We start from the raw sequence: 25,700 nt of genomic DNA, 5'->3' as shown, positions 1-25,700 counted from the left end.
GACTGCCCTATAATTTTCTTTATTGTGCTGCAACCCTCAGGTTTTCAATGATGCTATACTAGCTTCATGGAATGAAGTAGGTGAATGTTTTATAACGAGGGGCTTTTAGAAGATTGAAATGGTGTGTCACATGAAACCCTCTGTAAAACAGTCTGGACCTGCTGTTTGATTTGTGGGAATTATTTTAAACTACATAGTTCATTTCCTTAATTGCTTTAACTATTTGAGATCTGGCTTGGGGTTCTGTTTTGCTTGTGTGTTAAATTTTTCCAGAAATTTTCCCATTGCATCTTCATCTTCAAATTTTTTGGCATGAAGTTATTCTTAGTATTCTCTTATTTTTTTAATCTCTGTTGTATCTGTCATGTCCCTTTATCAATTTCTGATAAGTTTTCATTATGCCTTCTATTCTGTTTTTCCTGACCCATCTCATGAGAGGGTTTTTTTTTATTCATTTATACAAAAAGTAACTTTGCTTATGTTGAACTTGTTTCCTATTTCATTAATTATCACTTGTCATTACTCCTGTTCTTAAATTCTTTTTCTAACACCTTAATTTGAAAGCTTAGCTTGTTGAATTTCTTATAATTCTTTTAATATAAGCTAAGGTCATAAATTTCCCTGTAAGGATCCAGTTGCTCAATCATAAAAGTATTAACATATACTATTTCCATTTTTTTCCAATTTTATGTATTTTTCAATTTCATTATAATTTCTTTGGAGTTGTTTAAAATTATGTTTTAAAATTTCTAAATGTATGGAGCAGTTTCTAGATTACAGTTTCGTTAGATTGTTAATATAATTGCATTGTTCCTAGTTAAAAGGATCTGTATATTTCTTTATCCAATGTGGTGTATATTTTGTTGGATTCGTATATTTCAGTTGTCCTGGAAGAAAGGCCGTTATTTCTTCAAATATTGCCTGTTTTCCTTCCTTGTTAAACTTTCCTTCTGGGGCTTTGGTTAGACAGATTTTCAGTGTTTTTGTTTTGTCTTCCATGTCTCTTGTGCGTGTTGTGCTAAGTTGCTGCAGTCACATTTGACTCTTTGCAACTCACTGGACTATAGCCCACCAGGCTCCTCTGTCCCTGGGATTCTGCAGGCAAGAATACTGGAGTGGGTTGCCATGCCCTCCTCCAAGGAATCTTCCAACCCAGGGATTGAATCCATATCTCTTATACCTCCTGAATTGGGAGGTGGGTTCTTTACCATTAGCACTATCTGGGAAACCATGTCTCTTCTAATATTTTTTTCTTTCTGCTGTTTTCTGTGACTTCTTCCACAGCTTCTTGCAGTTAACTAATTCTGCCCTCAACTGTGTTTAATTCAGTATTCCTTTGCCTCTGCCAGGACCTGGGACTATTTAAACTGTCTTTCAGTTCAGTTCAGTTCAGTTGCTCAGTCATGTCCAACTCTTTGTGACCCCATGGACCGCAGCACACCAGGCCTCCCTGTCCATCACCAACTCCAGGAGTTTACCCAAACTCATGTCCATTAAGTGGATGATGCCATCCAACCATCTCATCCTTTGTCATCCCCTTCTCCTCCTCCCTTTAATATTTCCCAGCATCAGGGTCTTTTCAAATGAGTCAGCTCTTCACATCAGGTGTCCAAAGTATGGTAGTTTCAGTTTCAATATCAGTCCTTCCAATGAACACTTAGGACTGATCTCCTTTAGGATGGACTGGTTGGATCTCCCTGCTGTCCAAGGGACTCTCACGAGTCTTCTCCAACACCACAGTTCAAAAGCATCTTGGTGCTCAGCTTTCTTTATAGTCCAACTCGCACATCCATACATGACTACTGGAAAAACCATAGCCTTGACTAGATGGACCTCTTTGGACAAAGCAATATCTCTGCTTTTTAATATGCTGTCTAGGTTGGTCATAACTTTCCTTCCAAGCATCTTTTAATTTCATGGCTGCAGTCACCATCTGCAGTGATTTTAGAGCCCAGAAAAATAAAGTCTGACACTGTTTCCCCATCTATTTGCCATGAAGTGATGGGACCGGATGCCATGATCTTAGTTTTCTGAATGTTGAGCTTTAAGCCAACTTTTTCACTCTCCTCTTTCACTTTGATCAAGAGGCTCTTTAGTTCTTCTTCACTTTCTGCCATAGGGTGGTGTCATCTGCATATCTGAGGTTATTGATATTTCTCCCAGGAATCTTGATTCCAGCTTGTGCTTCTTCCAGCCCAGCGTTTCTTGTGATGTACTCTGCATATAAGTTAAACAAGCAGGGTGACAATATACAGCCTTGACATACTCCTTTTCCTATTTGGAACCAGTCTTTCGTTCCCTGTCCAGTTCTAACTGTTGCTTCCTGACGTGCATACATATTTCTCAAGAGACAGGTCAGGTGGTCTGGTATTCCCATCTCTTTCAGAATTCTCCACAGTTTGTTGTGATCCACACAGTCAAAGACTGCGTAGTTAATAAAGCAGAGATAGATGTTTTTCTGGAACTCTCTTGCTTTATCGATGATCCAGCGGATGTTGGCAATTTGATCTCTGCTTCCTCTGCCTTTTGTAAAACCAGCTGGAACATTTGGAAGTTCAAAGTTCATGTGTTGCTGAAGCCTGGCTTGGAGAATTTTGAGCATTACTTGACAAGCCTGTGAGATGAGTGCAGTTGTGCAGTAGTTTGAGCATTCTTTGGCATTGCCTTTCTTTGAGATTTCTGTGGGATAAACTGTCTTTAAGAGATCTCATTTATCATCCCTGCAGTGCATGGGCACAAGCTCAGTTGCAGGTTCTTGTGTTGATATTGGTGTTCCCACTCTGATTTTAGCTCCTTTTTTATTTCAAGCATGTTATGATCATTTATTTTGGGGGGTAGTGTGGGCTTGGCCTTGGAAAAGTCTTTCTTCAAGTCTAGCAATGGAAATTATCTTTTATCCAAAATCTAAAGTGTATTTATAGAAGAAGGCCCTTTAGAGATTTTAATCTGTCCTACTTATAGTAGTAGAAACCCTTAGGAATAAGTTCTTACTTTTTTGTATTCATCTTATTTTCTTTAAATGGACACACATGCAAACAACCCTCTGAACTAAATTCTATTGTATTTAGACCAACTGAATGTTGCAGAATTTTTAAGAATTGTAATATCTTAACGTCTTGCCAATACAATTTAAATATTTTTCATGTAATCAGTCGTAATCCCATCTTGTTTTAGAGGAATACAAAAATACAGTGGATTTGTTTTTAACTTTCATAACTAAAAAATTCTCCCCAGGTTTTATAAATGTTGTTTTCGAAGGTGAGAGATAATAAATAGAACCAATTTTCTTCTTTTTTTTTTTCAATAAAATGACAAGTCAAAAATAATTATTTACACTTCCCTCATGGCTCACTGGTAAAGGGTCCCCCTGCCAATGCAGGGGACTCGGGTTCCCTCCCTCATTTGGGAAGATTCCCACATGCTGCAGAGTTACTAAGCCCATGTGCCACAATTATTGAGCCTGTGCCCTAGAGCTTGGCAGCTAAAACTGCTGAATCCCACATGCCTTGGAGCCCATGCTTTGCAACAAGAGAAGCCACCACAGTGAGAAGCCCACGTCCTGCAAGTAGAGAAAAGCCCAAGCAGCAGCGAAGACCCTGCACAGCCAATAAATAAATAAATATTTTTTTATTAAAGAAGTAGATTACCAATCGTAGTCTCTCTGTCTCTGTCTCAAAAAAGAAAAAAAAATATATATATATAATTCTTTTTTTCTTTTAGAAACAAGAAACAGCATGCAGTATTTTTCTAGCAAACACACATGAATAAGCATTACCAGGACTTCTTAGAATACCTGGAAACCACATGCCAAAACAGCATAGTAAATTTATTCCAGTGGCACAGCAAAAGTAATACCACTGAATTTCTGTATTGCTACAGGAGATGAAAGCTTCACTCCATTTTATCACAAGGCAAAGTGTAGTAATCCTTTAATAAATATTAGACGAGTGAACATCAATAAAATGATGAGAATACCAGTAGTGAGAATGAATAAAAGATTAAAAAAAGAGTACATTAAAGTGAATGAAAGAGAGTGAAAAGAGGAGGTGATAAGAGCTTTTATGACTGGAGCTTTTGGGGAAACATTGGCTTCACTTTTGCTTTCTTAAAAGTGAATTTGTTTCATGATTCTGTGTATTTTTATGATTCATTGTTATTTGGTGAGTGCATTCCAGATGAAGTTTTCTAACACTTGGATTTTTTCCTAGATCTTTGCGTCTCCTGTTTCTTTGGCCTGTTCCTTTTCTGCATAACAATTTAGTTTTCATAAATGCAGTGTTGTAAATGTGGGGGTTTAGTAAGAGTTTCAGCTAACAGACAAAATAGTAACAACCTTAGATATATATAGTTTTATGAGGTATGATAGAAAAAATAGCTAAATGGTTTTCATATCTGACACTTGTAATTCCTCTTTTAACTTCAGGTCATACATTATAAAAAATAATAAATATGGACTTCCCAGGTGGTTCTCTGCTAAAGAGCTCACATTCCAGTACAGGGGGTGTGGGTTTGATCCTTGTTCCGGGAGCTAAAATCCCACATGCCTTGCAGCCAAAAAGCAACAGATAGAACAGAAACAGTATTGTAACAGATTCAATAAAGACTTCAAAAATGGTCCACAGTAAAAAATTTTTTTAATAATTTTAGTAAATAAAAGCATTAATGATTATATATAATACGTATTTTATCTTTATATGTCAATATGTTGAATATTTATACATTGTTATATAACTTAAACACTTAACATATACTTTTTCTTTTACTTTAAGGCTCTCTTCAATACTAAAAACCTATGGAAGTCCTTTGAAAACACCATCAGTAGTTTATAGACAAAGGCTTTATGAATTGTTGATTTTATTATCTCCTGAAACCTATGAAGGTAAGTGCCTTACACCTGAATGTTTTACTATTTGTGATTAATACAGTGCCTGAACAAATGGATTATATGGCAGTTACTTCGTGCTTTGTGTTCAGGAGATTTTGGGAGTTCAGTCTTAACGCATATGTTTACCGTTTTATAGTAAACACTGTTGTTCAGTGGCTAAGTTGTGTCTGACTCTCTGCGACCCCATGGATTGCAGCACACCAGGCTTCCCTGTCCTTCACTATCTCTCAAAGTTTGCTCAAGTTCATGTTCATTGAGTTAGTGATGCTATCTAACCATCTCATCCTCTACTGCCCCCTTCTCCTTTTGCCTTCAGTCTTTCCCAGCATCAGGGTCTTTTCCAGTGAGTCAGCTCTTTGCATTAGGTGGCCAAAATATTGGAGCTTCGGCATCAGTTCTTCCAATGAATATTCAGGGTTGACTTCCTTTAGGATTGATTGGTTTGATCTCCTTGCAGTCCAAGGGACTCTCATAGGTCTCCTCTAGCACCACAATTCGAAATCATCAATCAATTTATAGTAAATAAAATACATTAAAAAAGAAAATGTTTCATGTCTTGCTATCTTCTCTCTTCTGAGAAAAATGTCCCTAGTTTCAATGTGTGAGAGAGAATGAGTCCCAAAGATTAGTCTTGGTTCTACTCCAGGGTTTTCTACAGAATACATAATGCAAGTCAATTAGAAATTTGACCATTCCCTGTTTTCCTTCTAGAGTGCATATCTATTGTACACATTGCCTTCCATTATTCCATTCTTAACTCTGTCCAGATAGCACTTTAATCTTGAGTGGTATACCAAGGTATAATTTATCTTATAAAGTTTATAATGTAGGTTTTGCTTTTATTGGGCTCAAGATGACTTCAGAATATTTGAATACTGCATTTGGTTAAAAAAAAAAAAAAGCTTGCCCTTATTTTGCAATTAGTTCTGTATCCTTTCTTATAAATTTCAAATACAGTTTTAAGAAAATGTATTGCTACTACTACTGAATACTTTAAGATGCTTGTTTTAAGAGGTGAAAGTTGAAAATGGCCTCTAATGGGAGCATCTTTTTTTTTTTTTAAATTTTCAACTAACCAAATTAAGTTAATCATTACTTCAAATCTATTTCTTTTGGGGATTTCCCTGGTGGCCTACTAGTTAGGATTTCAGGCTTTTCTGCGGCCCGGCTTCTGTCCCTGGTCAGGGAACTGAGATCCCACAAACCACTTGGCATGGCTGGAAAAAAAAAGAATTTATATAACTTTTCATCATGGTTGTCCAACAAAAGCAGACTTTTGTCACAACAGTTGCTTAATTTTCTTAAGTTTATGGAACAAAACTTGGGTTCCTAATATTTATTTCCTATCTTAGTTTCGTTATGGATCTGCATTCAAGTATTTTAATTTTCTCCACACTGAAAATTGCTCCTCATTAGCATCAGAAAGTGGTGTATTTTTACAGGAGAAGCATATTTGCATTTTAAAACTGAATCATCTTTAAGTACTTTGTTCAGGGACAGTTAGGCGGCCAGCAGTTACTTTATATGAGAAATGGAGATATACCACTGTTTTCACATTTAGCTGTAGTACCAAACATAGCTTGCATGTTATGCCACCAATAGAATTATTTTCTTGAGTATCACATACTGGTAACTAAACTAACACACTCTTACTTGCTTCATTAAGCTTTTATTGATCCCTGTCCACTGTCCCCAGTTGCTGTGTATAATCTCTCCTTTCTCTAAACATAGCTATATACTCGTTTTTCATCCTCTATGAAGCTTAGTATTTCCTACCTTCATTTTTTAGTTAACGTGTGTGTGTCTTGAGTCTTATATCTTCTTCAAGGGAGGATTGTCCACAGAGAAGTCCCTGTTTAGTAATTACTAAAACATCAAATTATGATAGTGAAATTGTTTAAAATATCCTTAACTCTAGTGATACACAGTGAAATATTTATAGATGCAAGTGATATGCTTTCTAAGGATTGCTCCAAAATAGTATGGAGGGTGATGAGATAGTCAATTGAGAGTACAGGTGAACCGAGATTGATCTAGCTGGTTAGGATGAGTGACAGTCATTTGCTGGGGTGGTGGGGAGTTAGGCTGCCATACTACTAATATTATGCCTGCTTTGTCTGCCTTTGTTACTCTTTTTTCTTTCTGTTTTTATGCTCCATGTCATTTTATTTAAAATGATGGTAGTAGTATTTATTTAGTGCTTAAAATATACATACACACATACTTTGAGATGTTTGTTCTTATCCTTGTGGTCAGCAACACATAGTTGAGCTTTTTATAGGTAGGGCATTTCTCAGGGAGGAGAACAGATTAAAGAGGCTGTGATAGATTAAAGTTAGCTGATAATGCAGTTTAACGTTCACCCTGGGCTCTTTAAACCCCGTTCTCAGACCTGTTAACTGCTATTGCTAAATTGCTAATTGCTCTTTTTCTGTGACTCAACAGGAAACCTCAGTGTTATCCTCAGAGAGCTGGCTGCTGACCTGACCGCCCCTGATATACAGGTGGCCGCATCCGCATTTTTACTCCCACCCCTCTGTCATCAAGATGATCTTCTAATATTAAGTCCTTTGCTACAAGAGACTGACCATAGATTTATTGAAGAACAGGTATGGTCATTTTTCAATAACTCTTGGATTGATTCAACCTATAAACTGTGGTTTAATTTGTTTTTTGTTGTTTTTTTTAAATTGGCCACACTGCACGGCAAGTGGGATCCTCCTTACCCAACCAGCGCACAGAGTGCCAACCACTGGACCACAAGGAAGTCCGGAATAGTCGTTTTAAAACCCTATATGCAATTTTTTTTTTTCTTTTAGCTCCTGCTTGGTAGTGGTATTGCTTGTGGAAGTCTCGAGTATGACCCTTACTCTATTTACGAGAAAGATGTAGAGGGAGATTCTGTGCCTAAGCCCTTACCTCCAATGCTGTCAGTTACTAGCTCTGCAGTCAAGCTGTTTGGAGTTGTATGCGCTCATGTGGGAGAAGCTCAAAGGTAAACCGTCTTCAGAGGTTCACTTATCCTGAAATGTGTTTCAGGTTTGGTAATTTGTTCAGTGAATGCATAATAGACTGGTAAAAAAGAAGTTGTCAGAAGTTCTCATTAATATAAAAGACTTCTTACAGATGACAGGTGAAGGTGAGATTAAAGGCTCTTGTTTAATTATTCAGTTGGCTAAATATTTAATAAGAAGTAATGAAGTCAGTGATTAAACTGAAAACTGCTAGGCACTATGGTGGATGCAATGCTTTTCCCGCATTAACTTCTCATCTAGCTGAAAATACGAATGTAAAACTCAGTGACACAAAAAAACAGTGATTTATGAGCCAGTATTGCAAACGGAAACACTGGTTGTCTGAATAGACAAGATCTCATACTATATCTTCAGTTTCAGAAAAATTAGATTAAAACAGATTAGTCTTCAATTTGGTAGATTCACTTCACTTGAAATGAACTTTGGTTTTTAAAAATTATAAAGACTGCTAATGATTTCTCATTGAGGGTAACAGGGTAATATCTTTCTTGGGGATCAAAACCTACTACTCATGTCTAGTATCCAGGAAATTCTGTTTTTATCTGAGATACTGAATGGGAACTGAATCTCTCCCATAGGCTGTGCTGGTTAACAGTTTGCAAAGTATTAACTGTCTTCATTCATTCATGTTCCTTCTCTTTGTTTCTTTTATGCTAGACCAGCAACAATGATAGATCATAGTTTTTATATAATTTTATCAGTTATGTCTTCCAGAGAATACCAATTAGGTAAGGGATTTACCTTGGTCTCTTTGATGAAGAATCGCAGAAATATTTGAGTCTTGTCAGCAACACATTCGGAGAAGGCAGTGGCACCCCACTCCAGTACTCTTGCCTGGAAAATCCCATGGATGGAGGAGCCTGGTGGGCTGCAGTCCATGGGGTCGCTAAGAGTTAGACGTGACTGAGCGACTTCCCTTTCACTTTTCACTTTCATGCATTGGAGAAAGATATGGCAACCCACTCCAGTGTTCTTGCCTGGAGAATCCCAGGGACAGGGAAGCCTGGTTGGCTGCTGTCTATGGGGTCACACAGAGTCGGACACAACTGAAGCGACTTAGCAGCAGCAGCAGCGGCAGCAACACATTTCTGAAACAGGCTTTTGGATAGTCTACTTTCAGTGGATAGAAAACAAGTAACATTTATGTTGATTTTTAATAACTTCATGTTGTTCTATTTTAACTTATAATAGTACTTAGTATCATATGGTATATGCATATTTTGAAATTAATTTCAAAAGATGATTTGAAGTTTGTAACCTATAGTTCACTGTATACTATAACTATAAAGTTAAGACAATATGTGACTAACTTATAAATGAATGCTGTAGCACTAAAAGATGAGAGGAAAATCACAGTGGTCTGGAATTTTTAAAGAATTACTGATGGAGAGAAGATTTGAACTAGCCTATAACTGTATTATTTTATAGTGCATACAATGAATTTCAAATAATTTGGATTAATACAGCAATAACTGCAGCCTTATGAGCAAAAGATTTAAATTAAGCATGTTCTTGAAAGACTCTGTTAAACTCTTTGATAAGTCTCAGATAAAAAGTGGGGGAAAAAGCATACTTCTTACAAATTTTCCTTTTAAAACATTGGTTTTATTGCTCTCCTAGATAAGGTGATTTTCTTTTTGATTTTACCCAGATTTATTGCCCATTTACAGTTTCAAGGAAATAATTACAGTTTCAAGGAAATAGTTTCTTATTTCTGTTTTTTACAGTTTAATGAACTTTAAAATGTGCCATATTTCTTTTTATCCCACCTGGATAAAAATAACATATAGAATGAATATTCAGGGGAGGAGAGGTCATGTTTGTCTTAATGAAAATGTTACAACCTGGTAAAGCAAAGCATATTCTCTTTGAATTCTTAACTGAATAAAAATAGTAGGCCGTAGTTTGGAGAGTTTTAAAGGAAGTGGTCTGGCAGGATCCTGCATTTAGCAACTATTAGCAATCTCCAGTGGATGCACTTGAGCACCACAGAGAAACAGGCAGCAAAGTTGAGCTTCTAGTTTCCTGTTATCCAGAGATGTTACTTGTTTACAAGGCAGACCCTTCTCTGGGCCATAGATTTGCATCTCTAGAAAAGAAAGGTCTTCAAGTACCTGTATTCAACAAGTGAATGTTTTCAAGTGTTTTGTTGTGGTGGTTATCTTTGTGTTAAAACAGTTTAAAAGAAACTCATAACATGAGGTTGTCCTGAAATTAGAAATAGGTTTTTAGTACTTTATTTATGCACTTAGGAATTAAATTATCTTTAAATCATTGATTATTTTGACTGTAGGATTCTAAAACTAAGAAAACTTTGTATTGATAATTTTAAAGCACTAAAATGTTGAAAGCTCTGGAATATCAAGATATTTTATACAGAGAAGAAATTATTACTGATCTTATACATGTGTTATTTATGGTTACTTTCCAATATATTTTGCACCTAATTACAAAGAATGAATTACTTAATTCATCTGAATTAAGTACCTTGACTGTACATTGCAGTCATTTGGATCATTTTTTTAAATGTTTTAAAATGTAGGTTCTGATTTAATAGTAATGGTATGCATACCGCATTGGACATTAAAATTTTTTAAACTCCTTAGGTGATTCTGGCACGCAGAGAACAGTGCTAAAAATGCTATAAAGTAATGTACAGTGCAAACTGATGGAGAGAGAGGAAAAGGATAGTTATAGCTCTTAGTAGTAAAAATTTTCCCCATTATACACCCTCTCTCTGAATGTATAAGAAAGGTAAATCAGCATTTTCAATATTTATGTCTTTCCTGTTTACTTAATTACTTGTATGTTTTCATTTCATCCAGACTCAAACGTTTTATTATCTAACTTTGTTCTGAACTAATCAGTTCAGTTCAGTCTCTCAGTCGTGTCCAACTCTTTGTGACCCCATGGATTGCAGTATGCCAGGCTTCCCTATCCATCACTGACTCCTGGAACTTGCTCAGACTCATGTCCATTGAGTTGGTGATGCCATCCAACCATCTCATCCTTTGTCATCCCCTTCTCCTCCTGCCTTCAGTCTTTCCCAGCATCAGTCTTTTCCAATGAGTCAGTTCTTTACATCAGGTGGCCAAAGTATTGGAGCTTCAGCTTCAGCACCAGCTAATTTTATTAATTATATTAATATGAACTAATAATTATATAATTGATACTACTTAGGAATACAAATTCAGTATTACTAAAAAGTGGTCATCTCCATCTTCCTGAAGAGTCAGAATGTTTTCTTGTGATCCGTGTCAGAATATGGGAATAAAGGCTGGAGAGAAAAGTTTGGGCTCTGGTAGTCTCATTTAGGGTCTTTGGCCTATGTATGTGGGAAAGAAAATAGTACAGGTCAGATTTTATTAAAATATAACAAAATTCTCAAGCTCTAATCTTAAGTATTTTTAGTACTTTCAACATGACACAGTTTCATTATAACAGGTGATTAGGATATGGTCTAATAATGATGTTTTAGGTTTTAAATTCATAAGCCTGACCATATGGTTACCCTTAATTTTTCTTCCTGCTGGGCAATTTGGTTATAAATATTTTCTTGAAGCATAATGACTTACATATGGTCTTGGAAAACAGAAAAATTTTATATGATACATTTATTGTGTTAGTTGTAATAAAAATTAGAAATGGCCTAAATATCCCAAACCAGAGAATTAGTTAATTAATTCTAATAGCAATTTAAAATTATTTCAGTATGTGTGGAATCTGAAAAATACAACAAACTAGTTAATATAATGTAAAAGAAGCAGACTCACAGATACAGAGAACAAAACTAGTGGTGACCAGGGGGAGAGGGAAGGGGGAGGGGGAGAGCAACAGGGGGTAGCAGCTGAGAGGCACAAACTGTCGTGTGTGAAATAAGCGACAAGAAGATCCTGTGCAATGCAGGGAATATGGTTGTTTGAAAGTAACTATAACTGGAATGTAATCTTTAAAAATTGTGAATCACTATATTGCATACTTGTGACTTAGACAATATTGTATGTCAGTTATACTTAAATTAGAAACAAAATCACAGGAGGTCAAGATAAAAAAGAGAAAAACAAAACTGTTTCAGTACAATAGTTAATAAGGTGGGATTAATGTTTAGGGAAATAAAAAAGTTATTAACAAAGTATGTACACTGTGAAACCAGTTTTTAAAAAATGATCCATATATCTGGAGAGACAAGACCAAAAATGTCAAAATATGGCTTTCTGGTTTTTTTTTGGGGGGGGGGGGTTTTTTTTTTTTTTTGGCTTTCTAAATAGTGGGATTTGGGGTGAATTTTATTTTTCTTTCTTTTTATTTATTGCGATGAACTGAATTAACCTTGAAATAGGAAATAAATATTTAAATAGACTACTTAAGAGTTACTATGATTTTCCCTAAATTTTTAGTGATTCACTGTGTTTATCCTCTGAATTGATTTTATGTCTATTGCTTTCCTCGAGTCATATAATGTAACCTCGCATACCTTCCTTTTTTTCTGACTTAACTTCTTCCACAACTGGGTTTATTTAAAAAAACGTAAGTTCCATATCTATTCTGTTTTGATAACAGAAGTATCCTTTGGAGCAGAACTGTGTTTGGGCTTTTTGGGCTCAACAGAGTGATAGAGATTTAGTTAAGGGCTTTAGAAATATTATTGGAAGTACAGTAGAGTTGGGTAAAAGTATACCCACATGCCATCTTCAGCCAGTCATGCCTGTTTTCACTCACTGGGTTAACCCTAACCCTGCTGCTAAGTCACTTCAGTCGTGTCCAACTCTGTGCAACCCCATAGACGGCAGCCCGCCAGGCTCCCCTGTCCCTGGGATTCTCCAGGCAAGAACACTGGAGTGGGTTGCCATTTCCTTCTCCAGTGCATGAAAGTGAAAAGTGAAAGTGAAGTTGCTCAGTCATGTCGGACTCTTCGCGACCCCATGGACTGCAGCCTACCAGGCTCCTCCATCCATGGGATTTTCCAGGCAAGAGTACTGGAGTGGGGTGCCATCGCTTTCTCCGAACCCTAACCCTAACCCTGATTTAAAGGGAGAGAAGGAGAGAAAGGAAATTCAGAGCTCTGAAGCAATGTTTATAAACAGAATAATTGGTGGGGAGAAAAGGGGGTGATTTTTTTTCAAGGTTAATATATCTTTAATCTCATCAAATGAATTTAAAAAACTCCTGTGTTATAAGAACATGAAAAACAACTCACATTGTTTTTTAATACATTAAAACCTAACGAGCACATTCAATCCCAGACCAAAAGTGATATGCACATTCATTATAGGTGGAATTGTAGAATTGTGAAAATAAGAATATTACTCTGCACTAGTAGGAGAATGGTTGAATAAACTGTAGAATGTGTATAGTAAAATTTGGCTTCCTGAAGAATAAAAATGATTTGAAAAGTGATAAAGAGGTAATGTTAATGAGAAAAGCAAGTGTAAAAACTATGCTATATATAGTATGATCCCCACGTACATGTTTAAGGTATAGTTGGGGTTCAGAAGGTTGTGCTTCTTCTCACAGTGATTCACTGTGAGAAGTCCAGGCTGCCTTTAAAATGAAGCAATGTATTTGAATCCAATAAGTCCTGTTACTAAGAACAAAAATGTTGATGCAGGTAACTTTTAAAATACCCTTTGTTTAGAAAATAGTTGCTGAAATAGCCAGATTTGCCCAGGTAAATCTACATCAAGTGATACATGTTATTTATTTTTTCCTCCCTCAGTGTCATGACACATAGTCAAAATACTTTTGCATTGGTATTAATATATTTTCATTTCCCAAAAGGCTTCAGTGTATTTGACAACAGTTTATCTCATTTTAGTAGCTCCAATAAAATGCAACCAAATTAGTAGTGGATACTTAATACTGCCCTTTGACTTAATTTCTCTTTAAATCTTGTTGTTTCTGATTTTAGGCTTCTTGTGTTGGAACAGCTTTTGGACAGTGTAAAGCATACAAAAGGAGCTCGTCAACAAGTAGTTCAGTTACATGTTGTTTCTTCAGTTTCTAGTTTCTTGAAGGTAATTCTGTTTTTTTTTAAATTCCCGCTTACTTGATTTTCATTTTTTCCCCTAATATGTGGCCAACTAAGTAGGTTGAGGGAAGAAGTTTTTAAAAGATGGTTTCCCCTCCCCCCCATTTTTCTTGTTTCAGGATTTGTAATTCCCCTTTTACTTTTTCTCAGAATAAAACTCGCTGGTCAGAAGTCAGACCTATAATACTATTTTAGAAACATGCTTTAACCTACCAAGCCTAATACCGGAGACCTGGGATTGGCAGATTATGGCCTATGGACCAAATCTGGCTCATTGTCGCATTTATGACTTACTGTTTCTGAGTAAAATAGACTTCATTGGTCATTTATTTTATGGAAATCCCTATTAATGTTCTTTGAACACATATGTAGTACAGTGATAATTGATCACCATATTGTTTGCCTGGAGGCTTGAAATTCTAAAGTACTTCATGAGAAAAATTACATTTGTATGTCAGTGTGTGTTTCTGGTGTTTTGATTTTTTTTTTTTAAGTAGTAATCACTGAATATGAACATATTTGTTTAACCACAATATATATTCCAAACTGGATAAGAGAATTTACTACAGTTGTAAGTTTGGATTGTTTTTTACATATTTCAGTATGTGGCTGGCTCTAAGGGACATTTGGGTCCAGAAGAAGTGAGAAGACCTGTCCTTGCATTGGTGATGGGAGCCTTAGAAAGTCCCAGCCCCCTCTTGAGATGTGCAGCTGCAGAGGCATGGGCTAGATTAGCCCAAGTAGTTGATGATGGAGCTTTTACTGCTGCATTAGCTCAAGTTAGCTTTGACAAGTAAGTGAATTTCTTACTTAATACTCATGAGATATGTGTCAAAACTGTGTATAGCTTGTTGGAACTTATGAAACTTCTGATTATAACTTTAAAAAACTGAGAAAGGCATATTTTGTTGTTGTTCAGTCACTCAGTCGTGTCTGACTCTTTGCGACCCCATGGACTGCAGCACACCAGACTTCCCTGTCCTTCACTATATCCCTGAGCTTGCTCAGACTGTTGTCCATAGAGTCGGAGATGCCATCCAACCATCTCATCCTGTGTCATCCCCTTCTCCTCTTGCCTTCAGTCTTTCCTAGCATTTGGGTCTTTTCTAATGATTCAGCTCTTCACATCAGGTGGCCAAAGTATTAAAGCTTCAGCTTCAGCATCAGCATCAGCCCTTTCAATGAATATTCAGGGTTGATTTCCTTTAGGATTGACTGCTTTGATCTCCTTGAAGTCCAAGAGACTCTGAAGAGTCTTCTCCAACACCATATTTCAAAAGCTCAGCTAGGGTTAGGGTTAGGGTTAAAGTGGAACCCCCACCCCCACCCCCGCTGCCTTCGACTGCTTTTCTTAGAACATAAAACTATTATTAGTATTTTTACTTTGGTTTTTGTTTTTATATGAGAAAGATCACTGTCTATATGAGTGATGTAATAGGCCACCAATAGACTCTGGGAGTAAGAAACTTAGGGAGTTTCATCATATAAAATATAGATGATAGGTAGTAAAACAATCTACTGGAAAGAAAAAAGGCTGCAGATCAGGAAACATAAACTGTATGTTCATTCCTACCAGCTTTGTAACCATGAGCTGGTTGTTTAATCATCTTAACCTGTTTTTCTCTGTTTCAAATAGAAGTTTATTAATGATGCCCTGCCTGCTAAGAATGTTAAGGTGAATGAGAAAATAAATATGAAAGTAGTATGAAAAAATAAAACAACTGCAGATGCTCATGGTTATATTAGTTATATATGTATATAAAGTTAGTAGCTGTGCTAGTAATGCAGAAGGCACTTTGACCTTCTAGTCTCCTGAGTATGTATGTCTTGATTTGGTTATGAACTCTATATCTCTTGTCAGATTGCTAACTTGGTTCTAATTCCAACTCTTCCATTTAATAGTTGGTTACTTCGTAAGAGTTCTTTGGCCAAAATGACTCAGTCGTTTTGATTTCCTCATTTGTGAAAAGGAACTGATAATAGTAAGAATCTCACGATTCCTGAGAGGATAAAAGGACCCAATATAAAGTGTGTAAACTAGAATACAGTGAAAACTCTGGATGAATAATAAGTTCTCTTACTTTATTTCATTTTAAATCAAAGTTCTTGAGCTGGAACTCTATATGGAATTAGTATCTCTGCAGTGAGAGTTTTAAAAATATAACTTAATGATAAGGTAAAAATGCATGCCATATGAATTTAGTGTGTATTTCTGAAAGACATTGAAATTGTTTATATTTAAATAATCATTATTAATAATGTGATGACATCTAAAATTTTTTTTTATGTATTCTTGGCTGTGCTGGATCTTCATTGCTGTGTGTGGGCTTTCTCTAGCTGCGGCACGCGGGGGCTACTCTCTAGATGTGATGTGCGGTTTTCTCATTGCAGTGGCTTCTCTTGTTGCAGAGCATGGGCTCTCGGATGTGTGGGCCTCAGTAGTTGCATCACATATGTGAAGACATTTTTATTTAAAATATTTTTCTTTTCAAGATACCTTTCAAGTTATTTCAGAATTTTTTTGTATCAGTTAACTGTAAATGTATTTCTGAATTTTGCAGCTCTTTATATAAAAAGTTTCCCTAAGTGACTGTGCATGCATTGGTCTTTTGCAGTAATTATCATTTATTTTTGTTTCCATAATCACAGACTGAAATCAGCAAGGGATGCAGTTACCAGAACAGGACACTCATTGGCTTTGGGATCCCTACATAGGTACTTAGGAGGAATAAGTTCTCAACATTTGAATTCTTGTGTTGGAATCCTTTATACTTTGTCTCAGGACAGTACCTCACCTGATGTGCAGGTGAGTACACGATTGATTTGTAGATAATGCCTATTATGTTGTATTGACCATTACTAATTTATATAATAATTCTTGCTCCATAATAAAATTAAAACTGTTGTTAACCTCAGTGGATTTTTAAAATTCACATATCACTATCTTTACTTCATACTCAATACCTAAAGTCAAATTCAGTATCATTTTCTGAAAATGGATCTGCCTTCTGTCTTAAAATAACATCTACTATCTTGTGGAACTTAACAGGCACCAGGCATTGTATTACATTTTTCTAAACATATTAATGTATTTAATCTTCACAGTTATCTAGGATGTATATTCCCATTATATAGAAAGAAAACTGAGGCTTATGGAACCTAAGTTACTTGCTCACACTTAAAACCACTAATATATCGTGGAGTCAGGTGAAGAACATAAGTCACGGACTTTTAAACTCATGTTCTTAACCACGTTACCATATTATTATACATAACTTATTCATTTCTGCCAGTCATCATTCTCCTGAGATCTTAATCACATCTTGAATGATTGTTGTGCTTCCTGCTCTTCTGGTCCCCTTATTGTATCTCTGTCCCCCTTGTGTGACCCTGATTACTATAGTGGACTTCCCTGGTGGCTCAGATGGTAAAGCGTCTGTCTACCATGTGGGAGACCTGGGTTCGAGCCCTGGGTTGGGAAGATCCCCTGGAGAAGGAAATGGCAATTCACTCCAGTACTGTTGCCTGGAAAATCCCATGGACAGAGGAGCCTGGTAGGCTACAGTCTATGGGGTCGCAAAGAGTCAGACACGACTGAGCGACTTCACTTTCAGACTTTAAATTACTATAGTAGCCTCCTACCTGGTCACTTTATTTTTAGGTTCTTTACAACTCTACCTAGATATGAAGCCAGAAGTCTTTGCCTGGGAAATTTTCATCTTGCCACTTCCCAACCAAAAAGCTGGGGATACTGCTTATTGCTTCTTCAATCAACTCCTCATTGAAGTCCCATCAACTGACTCAGAAGCTTTTTTGGTTATTAACCCAAAGTACTGATCTTCTCCTAAGATGATCTTCCTGCTTTCCTCCCACACGTCATTCTCATATCTGTGCTGGGGTTTTTCCTATTGCTCTTCTTTCTATTCCTATTTTATAATCCACATTTTTTAGTACTGTAAGATCCAGTTTAACCACCACCTTGTCAAACTTCAGCATCTAACATGGGTCTCATTCTTTAAATTACCATATCACTAATAGTTTTTTTCACATCATCTGTTACTTGAGTTGATTTATAAGGTATTCCATCCTTTCTTCATTCCTTTAATACAGTACTTTTTGCTTCTATTTATTATATTTCTCCTCTTCCCCTTCAAAAAGTCTATTCTGAACAGACTCCTTTTCTATTGAGTCTCTTTTGTTGATTATTAGATTTTTCTTTCTGTGGCATCCAGTGTCATCAGTCTGACTCTTCTTGATTGCTGCCATTTCTCACCTAATGGGAGCTCATCATTTTACCATTTAAAAATACTATAAGCTTTTTTTACATATTTGTTGATAAGTGGGGTAAAACTTTCTTAGTTGATTTCCTAAAGGGAGAACTTTTTAGATACTTGTTGTTATAGGAAGTTCAAGCATACATAAAAGTAGAGAACATGCTATAAGGAACCTATTAAACCCACCATCCAACTTCACTGATTATCAGTGATATTGGTGTTGCCTGATTTTATACTTCATGTCAGTGGAACCATACAGTATATACTTTTTTATGTTTGGCTTTCTTCAACATTGTGTTCCAAGAGATTTGTATTATTTCCTGTAGTTGAGATACTGTTGAATCTTTAAAAAATTTGAATTTTTATTCGCTGTATAGATTAAGCAGTAAATAATTTTCAACACACTAGATTTAGTTCAAGCCGTTAGCTAAAGAACCAAACACGATTCTGGAATTCTCAGTTCTGAGATATATCCATATGTGTGCGTGCTAGCTAAGTCGCTTCAGCTGTGTCAGACTCTTTGAGATGCTGTGGACTGCAGCCCTCCACGTTCCTCTGTCCATGGGATTGTCTGGACAAGAATACTGAAGTGGGTTGCCCTTACCTTCTCCAGAGGATCTGCCTGACCCAGGGATGGAACCCTCATCTCTTGTGTCTCCTGCATTGGCAGTCAGATTCTTTACCACCAGCGCCATCTGGGAAGCCCCTGTATCCATGTATGCCATTCTAAATTGGACATTTGTCTCTCGGTTGTTTTTTTACTGGTATTTAAATTTTTTTCTTCAACTCCTGAAGTTCCTTGTTTCTCTCTCCAAGTTAGTAATAACACACACTTGACTGTGATACTACTTTATCACTCGTTTCAACAAAAGAACAGTTCGTAGTGTTTTGTGTTTCTTAATGCTGCTATAACATTTTTAACTGTTTTTCTCTGTCTTCACAGACCTGGGCACTGCATTCTCTCTCATTGATAATTGATTCTGCCGGCCCACTCTATTATACACATGCAGAACCAACCCTTTCTCTTATTATGATGTTGCTGTTAAATGTGCCTTCTACTCATGCTGAAGTTCACCAAAGTCTAGGTCGCTGTTTGAATGCCCTTATTACTACATTGGGTCCAGAGCTACAAGGTATGTATAGCTGCTTTTGTGATATTTTACATAAAAATATATGCATAAAAATGAAAAGTTTCTCTCATTGACTCAAACACTTCTCAATAAAGTGAAGTTTAGCAGAATGTTCTTTCAAAAATATGGGCAGAATATTGAGAATAATCTTGGGAAGACTGACTTCTTAGTGATGACATAATAGAAAAAAAAAAAAAACACACAGAAATTTAAGCTTCACCAACCATTAGTTAGTTGGATGACTTGGGAAAACTTTCACGTCTCTAAGCTTTAGTTTCCTCTTCTGTCAAATAAGAGAAGAGTCGCAAAACCCTTGTAATTGGCACACAGTAAATGCTCAGTATATTTTGTTAAAATAAATGCCAATCAGATTTCTCTTATCTTGTAAAGATGCGGACCATATTTAGAAGGATAATGTCTTAAAAATACTTTCCTTAACAAGTTAAATGACAAACATAAAAAGGAATAGTTTCAAAACCTCTTATCTCTTATAAGATACGAATGACTAAGCCCCAAAACTCAGTTATTCTGATCTATTCAAATGCAAAATACATGATTTTAATATATAAAAGCAACCCTCAACTAATACGAGCAGGGTTATTATTAGCAATTTCTAACTCTACTTTTCATGAAAATTTGATGTGAACTGCAGTCTTCAGTTCTTTGCCTAATGATTTGTGTTGCCATGAACCTTTCAGACTAAAAATAGCTAACATTATCTAAAAACTTATAACCTGGATTATCCCTCCTTCTGAAGAAGAAATTTACTTCACAGGACCTCAAGTTTAAAATTAGAGGAAAAAAAAGAAATTTTAAGCCCAGTAATATGTGTTTCAAGGGTAATGATTTTCTAGGCCGATTTAAAGCTTTCTGCTTTCATCTTAGGTAACAGCACTTCTGTTTCTACCCTAAGAAGTTCCTGTCTGCTGGGTTGTGCAGTGATGCAAGATAACCCAGACTGCCTTGTCCAAGCTCAGGCCATCTCTTGCCTTCAGCAGCTTCATATGTTCGCTCCACGACATGTCAACTTGTCTAGCCTGGTCAGCTGTCTCTGTGTGAGTATAAAACTGCATATGTCGTTAGTTTCTTTTATTGGAAATTTAAATTTATTTGTTAATCTCTCGACCATATACAATAGTTATTTTCCCTCAATTTTAGTCTTTTTTGGGGAGGGTGTGGGGTAACTTCATATAATCATATCTTAAACTGCTCATATATTTATTCACTTTCCCTTCCATTAATGTTAAACTTAGTATTTGGAATATTGATTCATTAATACTGAGTGCTAACATCCCAGGTACTGTATAAATGCTGTAGGACATGGAAATATTTGTGTGGCAATAGCAATTTTTTTTCCTACTTCTTCTTTTTCCTGTTTTCCAAACTTACATATAAAGTTATTTTCATCCCAGATGAAATATTTTTCCTGAATATTCTAGCAGTGTATGCTTCAACATCTGGGTTCTAACAGTGTGTCTAATGAACATAGAAAGGTGAAGGTGATCAATACAGTGTTCTGATTAGGTGGTTCATGATCATCAGTGGTTTTAAGATTTACTGTGAGCATCACCAGTTTCTATCTGGACTTGCCTGAAAAAGTTACAGTTGGAGTTAAAACTTAAGACCATTGATTTTCAACTTTTTCTGCCCTTGTGATGTTTACAGCACCCTCCCCTTAGTAACATGATAGTTGAGAATCATCACTGTAGACAAGACCTGTCATTTTCAAACTTGAGACAAAATATGCAGCATTTCAAACCTTGAAAGAACCGCAAACATTATTAAAACCAACATTCTCAATAAAAATATAAAGAGCAAAAAGTGAAATATTTTGCCCAAGGTAATATATCTAGGTATTAGTAGCTTTGAGTCTAGAACCAGCTTTCTGAACTCCTTCTCCAGTCCTCATTTCATTATTTCATGTTTACTTGGTAGTTATGGATACCTCTTAACTCTGCCCCCTCCTAGCTCTGTGGCCTTAGGGATGGCCCATAACCTCCCCCAGCCTCATCTTTCCTGTCTGTAAAACACAAGGGTTACACAAGATGCCACCTGTAAAGGCATGGGTCCTCGACACTTAATAACCACTCAGTAAATTGTAGTTGTTTTTGTTTTCTTAACATATAACTTAGATGTAGAATTTTATTTATCTTCATATTGATTTTCATAGTCATAATTATCTAAGACTCTTAAGGAGAGAAGATGACTGACTTTCCTGATAGAAACTTCGGTTTCTGTCTGTATTAAACATTTATTAGAGAATATAGCACCTCCTGGAAAAGAATATTACCTTTATCATTCAGCAACTTTTCCCAGTAATATTGCTCTTTATATTCGAAGAACCATTGCCAACATTAATTATTGAAAGATAACCCACTCCTCTGCAAGTTGACCTAACTTTCTGCTCTCCATTTAAATATATCAATACTACCCTTTTTTCCTTCTTGAATCATAGTAGAAAATTTCCATTAATAACCATTTAAAATTTCTTCTTTAACTAATACATGAATTTATTCATTAAGTAGAGTTTATTGAGAAATAAAGAGCATAACTAATTCCTAATGAATTAATTCTGATTGCATTCATTACTCTTTTGTTTTCCCAGACTAAGAAGGTTATATACAAAGAAGAATAGACACTGTTCTCAGATTTTTTCTTTTAGGTACATTTAGAGCCACTGAGAAAATCAGAAGCAACAATTACAGATCTTATTCATGTTACTCATAATACTTAAGCTATAAAATAATTTTTTTAATACAGAAATTCAAAAATTGCTATCACTATAGTGTGTTAATTTTGTAACTTAAAATTTTGGTTAGTAAAGCTTTTATCCTAAATTTATTATATTTTAAAGTATGCCCTGTAATAATAAAATTGCTTCTGCTTTCCTATTAATAACTTTATGTTCAGGTTTTCTTTTCTTCATAGAAATTAATTATTTAGCATGAAGTGTTTTCATATTAACTGAAACTCTCTGAATATTCAGAATACATTTAATCATTAGAAAAGAATCTTACTATAAAGGATTTTCTTCTAACTGCATGCTATTTAACTTCCATTCTGAACTTGGCCTTAGCTACACTTGCAATTCTCACTACTCACAGTTTTAAAACTTGGCTTCCAAGAGTAAAAAAATCTATAACTTGTGATGAGGTAAACGATTAACTTTGTCTCTTATGGGACACCTGTTCATGTGAAGGTAATCCAGATCACTCCTTTCACACTGATGTCTACTTGATCTGGTTTTATTACTAAGGCTTGATGAAAGATTCCAAAGGAAAACCTAATTAAACAAATGTGCATTTTGAAATTACTGTATTTTTGTTATCTATATCTTGAGTTGACTGTTTTTAAAATCTTAGCTCAACTCATGTTTTAAGATGGAAAATGAAGTATTTATGGCCTATCTTTAAAGCTGAAGCTAAGCCAATTTGAATGATAGCTCTATCAACATGTATATTTTAATGCTTAGCTGACTGTTGTCAGAGTCATCCTGGTGTTTATCTTTTGGTTTTTGTCATGACCAGTCTGTCGTTTGTTTTTGTGCAGGAGATCTTGTTGGATAATTCTGTGTTGGTAGGTCCCTGACCCCCGATTCCTAACTTTATTTGAGGTTTGCAGTGCTGTTTCTTTGTGTCCACCCGCCCCCGGCCCTTTTGGTTGTAGATGTTCTTCTTTTCCTCTGCATCTCTCTGTTTAAGCTAACCATTAATGCAAAGTCCAGTGTGTGTGGCATGTTACATGGTGTTAACTTAATACCAGCGTAAACAAATCCTCCCTAACCTTCTCCAGCTGGTGCACTCACTCTTTGCATTTAATTTTGCATCATTTTGATTTAATATATTCATTTCAGAAAGGAATTGAACATATAGTTTGATTTTAATTTCTGTATTTTGCCTGCTTGATTGTTTGCCTTAACCCGCTCTGTTCTTCCTAATATAAATGCTGGAGAATGACATGGAGATATTAAGCGTCCCATTTTGTTTTGTGTGACAGTCCTTAATATTTTTTCTACTGAATAAGTAGAGTACTTTTGAGCATGCTTTTTCTAAAAGATTGTATGACCAGCCTGAATAAATGCTGCACCTGCCTTGAATTATATGCTTGTATATGCTCCAGTTAATACAGCTAGTAGATTCATTAACTTTTCTTTAAAATTGTCTTTAGAGTGCTTCTTTGCTATTGTTGTTAAATACAGCCTTAATCTTGGGCATGAATAAACTTAATCTTTTTACATTTTAAGTTCTCTGTTAGCCTGTGTACGAGTTTCTAACAGCAAAGTTCTTAAACATGACTAGAATGACACAACCTTGAAACTTTGTGAATGACATTCCTGTCTTTCCACTGTCCATGACATGTACTCAAGGGTATAATAGAACATATTTATAAAGCAGACCTCATCCATATATTTCACTGATAGTATATTTACAGACTTTGTCTTTTAGCTCATGATAAAATTAAGGGTTTAGCCCTCTGCATAGGGTCGTGTGCCAGAAGCCCCCACCACTGCCTACGCTTTTCTCAGAAGTGTGCCTCTGCTCTTTTTGGCAGACTCAGCTGCCTCAGTCATGCCTTTCCCACATAAGCCAGATCTAAAGGCGCTTATAAGAATTATGCCATTATTTCTCAAATGCCGCTTGGAAAATCACTGTTGAAGACATTTATTGTCATAAGCCACACCAAACTGGTCTTTATTTTCATAGTTGGAATGAAATAAATTTTAAAATCTCTAGGCTTTATTCTACTTATGAAATCACCTTTGACTTGTTTTAATTACTCATTTAAGGTATATCACCATTTGTACTATCGTTTACCCTCAGTAGATGCAGCTTATTGAGATTTACATTGTTTAAATACTTCTCAGTAAAAAGAATATGTATTGAGTCTGTCATCCGAGCAGAAATATTCTCTATCATGAAGATATTTAGATATCTGTGTACATATATGTATATCCACATATAAGTAGATATGCATGTATAAAATTTGCTATCTATGTCTCTAGAGAGCACTTTTGGTGAATATGTTTTCTGAGTTAAAACTCTTTCTGCCTTTATTTGAAAATGTATTTACTTACTCTCTATGGCATCTGCATAAACTATTGATAGAGGCTGCATTAATAATAGCTATAGCTAACGTTTAATTGAGCATACTTACTATTTGCCAGGTACTGTGCTAAGCACCTTTGCATGTTTCTTTGTGTTGACTTTACAGCAGCCCTGTGAGATAGGGTAGTGTTATTTTCATATAACAAATGAGGAAACTGAGGCACAGAGAATTTAAATAATTTGCCCGTGGTCACATAGCTAGTAAGTCATGGATATAGGACCCAAACTGAGACAGTCTGACTCTAGAGCCTCCGTTTTAATCACTGTGCTACAGTGCTCATATAGATTTATATAAACTTGGAGATTCGTAAAATGTAATAGTATATAGTTCCACATAAAACATAACAGTATATGGTTCCATGAGCACTTATATATACGGTAGTATATACAAGCTGCAAATAAATTCTTTTTCAGTGGTATCCCTTTGTCTCTCAAAACTGTTTTACTCATTTACATTTTATGTCTTCTAACATTGTCAAGAGACTTTTGCTTGGGTTTGTTTATGAATATTGCATAATAAGTACATGTATTACTCCTTAAGCTATTTCTAAGTTATTTAGTAAAAAATACGTGCTAAGATAGTTGAAGAAATCTCTGTATATCTAATAAATCAGGAGGGGTCCAGTGAGTAATCTGTTAGACTTTTTGAATGTCACCAAGAATTTCGGTTCCTTTACTTCCCAAATGGTATTTTTCAGGTGAATCTCTGTAGTCCCTATTTGTTACTGAGACGAGCAGTACTGGCTTGTTTATGTCAGCTTGTTCAGAGAGAAGCAGCTGAAGTTTCAGAGCACGCTGTTATGCTTGCTAAGAACAGCAGAGAAGAACTGACTCTGGGTAATTCTCTTTATCAGTATTATCTCCAGCTCAGATGATTATTTTAATCCTAAAGCTTCTCTAGAAACATGAGTTTTTAAAGGGAAATTTAAAAGTTAGTATATAATATCTTAAACGTGCTATAAGTGATGGTTGCTAAACAGTTATCATTCCAACCAGTGATTTTACTGGTTTAAAGCAGTGGTTTTCAAACAGGCTCCCCACAGCAGCAACATCCAACTCACCTGGGAATTTGTTAGAAATGCAAATTCTTGGGCTCCATCCCAAGTCTAAGGCAGAAATGGGGAGTAGCGCCCAGTGATCTGTTCCTTATCCCCCACTAACGGTAGTATGTGCTGATGTCTGAGAGCTGTTGGTTTTGGACCAGTTTTTTTACAATGGATTGAAATTGCATTTAGGCCTGAAG

At 35.8% G+C, this 25,700-nt stretch overlaps 1 protein-coding gene across 14 annotated transcripts in view; it reads left to right on the top strand.

Moving 5' to 3' along the window:
- Window positions 1-25,700, top strand: part of HEATR5A (HEAT repeat containing 5A) — a 97,309-nt gene that overhangs the window by 40,266 nt on the left and 31,343 nt on the right. For 9 of the 14 annotated variants that reach the window (XM_061394080.1, XM_061394082.1, XM_061394085.1 and 6 more), the window contains 10 exons: window positions 4,770-4,879; window positions 7,331-7,494; window positions 7,705-7,880; window positions 13,829-13,934; window positions 14,551-14,741; window positions 16,598-16,754; window positions 19,166-19,355; window positions 20,238-20,407; window positions 22,902-22,928; window positions 25,156-25,294. In XM_061394080.1, coding sequence (XP_061250064.1) covers window positions 4,770-4,879; window positions 7,331-7,494; window positions 7,705-7,880; window positions 13,829-13,934; window positions 14,551-14,741; window positions 16,598-16,754; window positions 19,166-19,355; window positions 20,238-20,407; window positions 22,902-22,928; window positions 25,156-25,294 — 1,430 coding nt within the window. The remainder of the gene's footprint in view (window positions 1-4,769; window positions 4,880-7,330; window positions 7,495-7,704; window positions 7,881-13,828; window positions 13,935-14,550; window positions 14,742-16,597; window positions 16,755-19,165; window positions 19,356-20,237; window positions 20,408-22,901; window positions 22,929-25,155; window positions 25,295-25,700) is intronic. The other 5 variants (XM_061394092.1, XM_061394089.1, XM_061394091.1 and 2 more) reach the window with 1 other exon arrangement.

Source organism: Bos javanicus, chromosome 21 (genome assembly GCF_032452875.1).
Source record: "Bos javanicus breed banteng chromosome 21, ARS-OSU_banteng_1.0, whole genome shotgun sequence".
In the NCBI taxonomy this organism is placed as follows: domain Eukaryota; kingdom Metazoa; phylum Chordata; class Mammalia; order Artiodactyla; family Bovidae; genus Bos; species Bos javanicus.
Note: the sequence above shows the minus strand (reverse complement) of the source record. Positions and strands in the feature narration are given on the sequence as shown.